Source organism: Pteropus vampyrus, unplaced genomic scaffold (assembly GCF_000151845.1).
Source record: "Pteropus vampyrus isolate Shadow unplaced genomic scaffold, Pvam_2.0 Scaffold127, whole genome shotgun sequence".
Taxonomy (NCBI): Eukaryota; Metazoa; Chordata; class Mammalia; order Chiroptera; family Pteropodidae; genus Pteropus; species Pteropus vampyrus.
Window position 1 is genome coordinate 2,582,599 of NW_011888908.1, and position 7,655 is coordinate 2,590,253.

Sequence of the window (7,655 nt, forward strand, 5' to 3'; positions counted from 1 at the left end):
GCTCTGGACGGCATGTCCGTGTCCGTCCAGTGTGATGGGACTCCGGGAGGACGTAGGTCACGAGGGTGGTGCCCCCACGATGCGATGAGCACCCTTACGAGGAGGGACACGGTGAGAGGGTGGCCTGTGGCCTATGAGCAGGAAGTGGGTCCTCACCAAGCGTCCTGGTGCCTTGACTTTGAGCCCCCACCCCCGCCTGCAGACCTGAGAGGAGAAATGTCTGCTGCTGCAGCCGGAACTAGGCCGCGGGGAAGCCTGTGCACACGGGACGCCGGTCCTGTCTTAACGCCCCTGAATCTAAGGTGGGTGGGGGTGCGGCTCAGTGACCATGGAGCGATTTCTGCCCAAAGAGCTCTTTCCTGTCTCCAGCTACAAATGTGCTTAGATCCGCTCTAAACGGCCTGTGTGTGTCGGGACTTCTGCAAGCCCAGCCGACATCAAGGTGCAAGTCACACCCCCCCCCCCGCTCCCCCCGCTGCCACCTGCAAGAACCAGGGAGGGGAAGGGACAGGAAGGGACGGGACGGGACAGCCCGTTCCGCATGACTTACTGAATTGGCTTCTTTTTCCGACGGTGGGCACGAATCGTTGCTTGCTTGGTTCTTTGGTATAGCGAGTTCAGACTTCTTAGCTTTTGGCTCAGCTTTGCTTTCTTTGGCAACTGGTTTTGTCACAGATTTAGGGGGGCTCCATTTGTTGGGTGACGGCTTGTGCGCCAGTGCTGAGGAAGGGTGGCTGGACCCTCCGTCTTCCTCCCCGTCTTCCGGAGGGTGCTTGGGGGCGTTCAGTTTCACGTAGTAGCCGTGGTACTGAGAATGCAGCTCCCCGTTGCTGGGGTTGGGGACGTGGTGGCGGCCACTGTACTTGGACGAGGGTGCGGCGGCTCCCACCTCCTTCGAGGGAGCCTTCGCCATCAAGGGTTTGTTGACGACGGCTGCCACCTGCTCGTCAGCCACACTCCGTTTGTCTCGGTTGAGTCTGGCCCCCGAGCTGGGGTTCTGCTTCCGCGTGGGCTTTGGGGAGGGCGGGGGAGAGTGGCTTTGTTTGAGACTTGCCTCGGGAGACCTTGGGGGTGTCGTGCCTTTGCGATAAAAATGAGGAGATTCCTTTGGGGTAGGTGGCTTCTCCGGTACCTTTTCTTCTGGATTTTCTTTAGCGTCTACACCTTCCTGAGATCTCTGCTTGATGTAATCTGGGCCTGGGGAAAAATGACAAGCAGAAAGGAAGGGGATAGGAATGAGGCGTGCGGGCTCATTCCTCACGGTGAGCATACACGGCGGGTCCTCGAGTGATGCTCACTGGACATCGCTGAGTGACAGCGTTGATGAGATGCCCCAGGAACTCGTGTTTATGGACATCAGCCGGTGGTAAAACTGGTCTCGTTATACATCATTTAAGTTAAAGTCACAGAACCTAGCGACGATGTTAAGGGAGGACTTAACAAAAACCTACAGTCAGCTTCGGCTTTTCTCTTTCTTTTAAATATATTTACGAGGCTTTGAGTAAGTGAAAGCACATTCCACTCCTCAGGGAAAAAGAATATTGCTGAAAAGTGTTTATGTTAACATATACCATTCTTTATACTGTTTTGGTGGCCATAAAGGTTAAACAGTTGGGACTTCCCTAATGACAGCACTGCTCCTGCTGCTGTGAACACTGAGGGGAGATTCGCAGTGCCGGGGTGTGGGGGGGGGCGGGGCTGCTGACCACCACAGCTAATCTGCATATTCAAATTACGCAGCATACCTGAAACACGACTGATATCACTCAGACCAACTGGTATGTCTAATACTCTATGAAAGCATTTACATATACTTAATATTTGATAAATTACTTACACTGTCAGAGGAGAATCTGCAGCTACCGTGTGTTTCATGATCCTCCATCAAGGACTCACTGAAACCTCCTGGTTAGGGCCGTGTCTGTGGCTGACGTTGCGCTTTACAAAGTGACTGGCCCGGAGCCCTTCACCGCATGCATTTGCTCCCGCACTTCCCACAGGCATCGAAGGCCAGACGGGACAGCTCTCTGTGGCTCTCCATTCTCGGGACTCTTATTTTTCTGAGTACTTTAGGATTGTTTATAATAATCACATTATTTCGTGGGGAGACCTTGCGGGGAGTGAGGAAGAAACAGTGCAGCACAAGCTGGTGACGGCCGCAGGGCCAGGGGTCCGGGAGGGGCACAGCTAGGGCGCCCAGGGACAGCACCTCCTTCCAGGCACGCCACCTCTCAGCCCAGGTCATGGACATCCTCTGGCCTCCTCCCCCATCAGCCACGTTTCATGTCAACAGGTAAGGTCAAGGTCGCCCACTGTAGCTGGCGCTCTCTGCACATGGGCAGGCGCTGACAGTGTGACCTCTCACATTTACGAGGGAGAACCACCCCCCGCCCCGGGACCTGAGCTCTTGGCGACGCCACAGCATGGCACCTGCACACTTTCCTTCCTGCCCCCTCCCACGAGGGGCTGAAAAGCAATTATCCTTAATTGTTAAAAATACACACTGCCCACTTTAATTGCTCTCTTCATGATGGCCTGAGCAATAACTTCTTGTTAGGGGGCTGCTATTTCTTAGACGGAGTATTTTCCGAAATTCAGAGCCTCACTCCCATCTTAGGAAGCTGGCTAGGGGTGGAAGCAGCGCCATGGAGAGTCCCTGAAAACAAATGTCGACCAGGGCAGCTGCTTTGTAGCAGCATCAGAAGTTACTAAATAGAAATTAGGTAGTTTCTACGGAGACCACCCATCAGCAAAGGAGAACCAGAGCGAAAGAGTCTACAAAGATGGCGGAGCGGGCTGGAGAAGCACCATGCCACCGGCCTGCAGGACCTCGCGGTCCCATGGGGGACCACACTCCAATTCTGTGAACACACAGAATCCGGTCTGCGTGCCGCAGGACCTCGCGGTCCCATACAGGACCACACTCTAATTCTGTGAACACACAGAATCTGGTCTGCACGCTGCAGGACCTCGCGGTCCCATAGGAGACCACTCCAATTCTGGTCTGCGCGCTGGGACACCTGTTCCTGTCTCCGCACAGGGCTGACACGCAATACACAGTCGTGGAGCCGAATGAATAAGTGGTAAGAACTCATAAACTCATAAACTGTTAATTTCCTATCAACAATTAGGAAGATTATTCTAATTCCCATTCTTCTATGAAAAACTTTGGCATTTTGGCTTTTGGAAAGTGAGTGGAGAAGTCATCTAGCCTAGGATGCTTCTCTTGTTTTAACCAAAACCATTAAATCTTAACAAGAGGCAGACAGTTATGGAATGAAAATGATTTCTAGAGACTTCTAATTCATCCCAGAAACGTGAGCTCAGTTCACAGGCCAGCGCTGTGCGAAAGACTTCACCTTTCACCTTCAATCATCAGGTTAGTGTGCGGCCACATACATGCTATTACGGACTAAACAAACGTGTGCACCACACGCTCACGGAATGAAGGTTTAACGTGCTGGTATTTTTGGGAGCCGCCTCTGGGAGGTAAGTAGGTAGATCACGGGGGTGGGACACTTGGGATGGAACCTGTGTCATTATGACGAGTTCCCTGTCTCCTCTTGAATGCAGATGAGAAAGACCACGTGAGGACATGGGGGGAAGGCGGTTTACACCTGACGCTGGACACTCGGAGCAGGTACTCCCCCCGCTTCCGGTTCCCTTTTACCTGCCTAGCTAGATCTATTTCCCCCGTGGGGAGAGGGCAGGCCACCACCTTCCTGCACGCCCCCCTCACCCCAGGCTCGCCCTGTCATTCCTCCAATTGATAAATATAAAAATTTTACACTCTAGTTAATATCACCGAATATTAAAAACACAGTATTTCGATAAAAAGGACATTGAAGCAGTGGGACAAACTACCATACGATCATATTCCCACCACGTCCCCCTCCCCCTACGTGCTCAGCGACTACCCCACGTCTCCTCTTACCAGCTCCATTCCACCAGCACTTGGAGAGCCACCCTCTGGGGCAGACTCACAGCGCCACCAAGGCTCACAGAAGACTGACGTATAACACCGGAGCCGATTCTATTTAACAACCACCGATGTCCCCAGCGCCTGGTCTCCTTGCTGGTAGACCCCCCACCGGAAGCTCAACCAAAACGAGAAGGTTACTGGTGCCCATGGCATCTGGGCAAGGGCGTGAGGTGAACCCAATCTCTGATGCGCCATGAGGCTCACCGAGCCCGATGCAGCCATTTCCTCAGGGACGGTCTTTCCAATGAAGCCACACGCGCCGCTGCCCGCAGGCCCCGCACCGCTGCCCGCAAAGTCCTTGCAGACGCGACGCAACGCACCGGTCTAACGTCTCGGCCACGGCTCCTCTCTCCTCTGGTTCGTGTTTGGATGGGCACTGCCAACTGCTGCCTCTCTGACTTTTTTCTATACTACTTTGGGTGACCACTTCTTTCTTTAAACATGCTCAAGCAGGTGACAAGGAAATCTTGCAGTCCTGGAACCCAGGCTGTCACAGTCACTTTATAAACCGCTGGGCAGTACCGGGGGCTCAAGTTAAAATTAAACTCTGAGGGCTCCCTGAGTGCTCAGCGGGTGACTGTGCCACACCCACGGCAGTTCCTGCGTGTGCACGCGGTACTCTATACGCAAATTCACACCTGTCAGTGTGTATGCTTTTTATTTAACCCTTTACTCAAAGCCACCCTACGAGGTTATTTTTTCCTGAAAGCGTAAGATTTACCAACTCTTGAAAACAGGTAACTTACCTCGAAAGCGATTAAAAGATGTCTGCTGTAAGCTATAAGAGACATCTTTTCCCCGCAAAGTTAAAATAACTTCTCTGCACACCACAAGCACCCCCAACAATGAAAACACATAGCTGAGATGTCAATTAAATGAGCAGCCTGACTTAGAAAAAGTATGGGAAAGCCCTTTTAGAAACGTCTGAGGCCATAAGAAAGAACGAGATCTTACCATCGCGACAACGTGGATGGACGGGGAAGGTGTTAGGCTAAGTGAAAAAGTCAGACGAGCAGCCTATGGCCTCACTGATATGTGGAAGCTAAGGAACCAAATCAAGACAGACAGACACCTATATAAGAGGACAAACTGCTGACTGCCAGGTGGGGTGGGGGAGTTGGATGAAAAAGGTAAAGAAGTACAGATTGGAAGTTACAAAATAGTCCTGGGGTTGGAAAGCACAGCATTGGGAACATAGGCATTAACTGTATTAACTATATATGGGGCCGATGGCACCAGGCTGAATGGGGATCACTCTGTAAATTGTATAAACATCTAACCACTACGCTGTACGCCTGAAACTAATAAAATTTGGATGTCAACTAACTGAAAAATAAAAGCGCAGTGACAAATTGAAAAGCCTGGTTTGATCACCCCGTAAATGCAGAGGGGGGACCGTGAGTTATGGTCCCTTGAAAAGGTCAATAATAATCAGCAGAGACAACACTTTCCAGGCCGTTCCTTGGGGAAGGGTGGCCGTGGGTCAGCGGCCCCCCCAGCCCCCTCAGCTCTTGTCTCACACAGACCCGTTGTCCTCTGGTGCTGGGATGTATCCATTACTCACCTACGACTTGCTTCTCTGAAGCCGTTTTCACTAAGAAAGGGTGGAATTACACTTTCCCACAATACTTTTTCCCTCAGATGCTTTTACACCATAAAAGGCTTTTAAAGCCATTTAGTAGCCTGGAGAAACTGAGATGACCTCTATCGTTCACCTCTCGGTAACACCTAATAGAAATCTGTAGAGTCCCCATTCCCCAACACAATTAACAGCAATCTAGAAGTTACCAAACGCAGACAATAGTAAGTTTGTTTGCTTTCGAAGTGGCTCAAGCCCAGTGAGACGGTGGCCACACTGCAGCAGGGGACGACAGTCTCACCTGGTGACTGAGCCCGGTCCCCCGCTCACACCCTACCACAGGGGTTCACCAAGGTACGGGGGTACCAGGAAAGGAGTTTGTGTCGCACCAGAAAATACTTCATTCCCACTGGTGGTCACCATAAAAACCGGAACGTTTCCCTGTCCTGACATATTACACACACAAGCGGTGACAATCTCACCCAGAGGGTTAAAACAAATGCACGCAAAAGAAAACGCCCATCGTCCCTGGCTGCCTCCCTTGTGCCATTACAGAAGTCACTGTGCCAACCCCCTCGCTCGGCCAGCGGGGCCTCGCCCCAGCCCGTCTCAGGACGCGGTCCTGTCGTCTGCTCCGCACACACATCACCGCGGCGCTTCCTTCTCCGCCGACCTTCGTGACAGCCGGCGTCCCAGCGTTTGCACGGACCCTGCCATTCTGCTCGCGCTGACTTACCTGGGTCCCTGAGTCACAGCAGCGTCCTGGGGGGTCCAGCATTCTATCACCTTCGCTGGAACCGAACGCATATTGAACACAGGCGTTGTGCAGGGCGCTGGTTACCCAGCTCGATGGAAACCAGTGTGGAAACATTCTTTACCAAGAAGTGTAAATTTTGACATTGAGAAATTGGGAACATTTTGGGCCTCTTCACCTAGAAATCTATTGACCTCTCAATCACCAGAAAGATGCTGTTTATAAAACAGCGCGAAAACACATAAAAATGGCTATGACCGTTTCATTAACACCAGCCTATTCCAGAGAGGGATGCAGACCGTCTACTAGGAAACCACCAGCGAGAAACTTAAATATTTAAAGCTACCGCGCACGTTTGTTTATTGCTATTTTATAACACGGGAGAGGCAGACAGTCAGGGCTGGTTTTCGTCTCGTGAGGGTGTCGCTTTCACTGCGTGCATGGCCTGCACCGTCATCTCCTCCTGTGCAGACTAACCATACCGCTCTGCCCCGCACCTCATTCCTTTGGACTTTAGATCTAGTACGTTTAAAAGAAGTCAGTCTACTCGGCTCTTCTCTGACCTGCTATTGTTAGAGGTACCTCCGAGCCGGGGGTAGCTGTTACAGCGTCTGACGCGGCCACCACGCCCTGACTCGCTGGTCAGCTCAGTTCGCAGCTGGGTGGGGGGGCGGGGGCAGGACGGGAGGGACTGTGGCTAAGCCGAGTCCCCAGCGCCAACACTGTTTACTAGTATTTCCAGCTTTCGGTCAGATGACAAGGAACCCGAAGGGGAACCGGCCGCAGCGCGCTCACCTGCTCCACCGCGGGCAGCGACGACCTTACCTGGCTGGTAGAAGTCGGGCGACAGCTCCCGGGCCACCGCTCTCGCGATGTCACTCTCCTGGCGGGCGGCCAGCGCGGCCTGGTCCGCGGCGTCAGCCTTGGCTCTCGCGTGGGCGGTCCTGTGGGGGGCGCAGAGGGCCGGTCAGCAGGGCCACGGACAGACACGGGCGTGCAAACGAGACGCTCCCCATGACCCAGGCCGGCGCCTCCATGCTGTCCTATCACATGGAGCCACTGCTGTCACATTTCATGGAGGCACCGTGCACGAAGCTGCCAACAAGCGGCTTCAGGCCTTTTTTCAGGGAACATGAGGGATGAGCCTGTGCAGCCTGAGAAACCCCAGTTTTCAAAGCTCACTGCATCACATCTCTCCTCGGCTGTGGCCAGCCTGCCTCCCCACAGCCGTGGAGAGAAGCCGGGCGTCTAAGCTACCAGTGTTTGTGGCTCCGATGCCTAAGGAGGAAGCTGGTTGAGAAGGACGCACCAGCGGCCCGCAGGTAAAGTCGCTCTCCAGG

The 7,655-nt window shown here is 53.1% G+C and overlaps 1 protein-coding gene across 1 annotated transcript in view; it reads right to left on the reverse strand.

The window, feature by feature from the left end:
• The window catches only part of JPH1 (junctophilin 1), a 75,217-nt gene that overhangs the window by 8,688 nt on the left and 58,874 nt on the right, over nt 1-7,655 (reverse strand). The window contains exons 3-4 of the mRNA XM_023534597.1: nt 7,141-7,259; nt 551-1,197 (exon numbers count right to left, since the gene is read on the reverse strand). Of these exons, the coding sequence (XP_023390365.1) occupies nt 551-1,197; nt 7,141-7,259 (766 nt within the window). The remainder of the gene's footprint in view (nt 1-550; nt 1,198-7,140; nt 7,260-7,655) is intronic.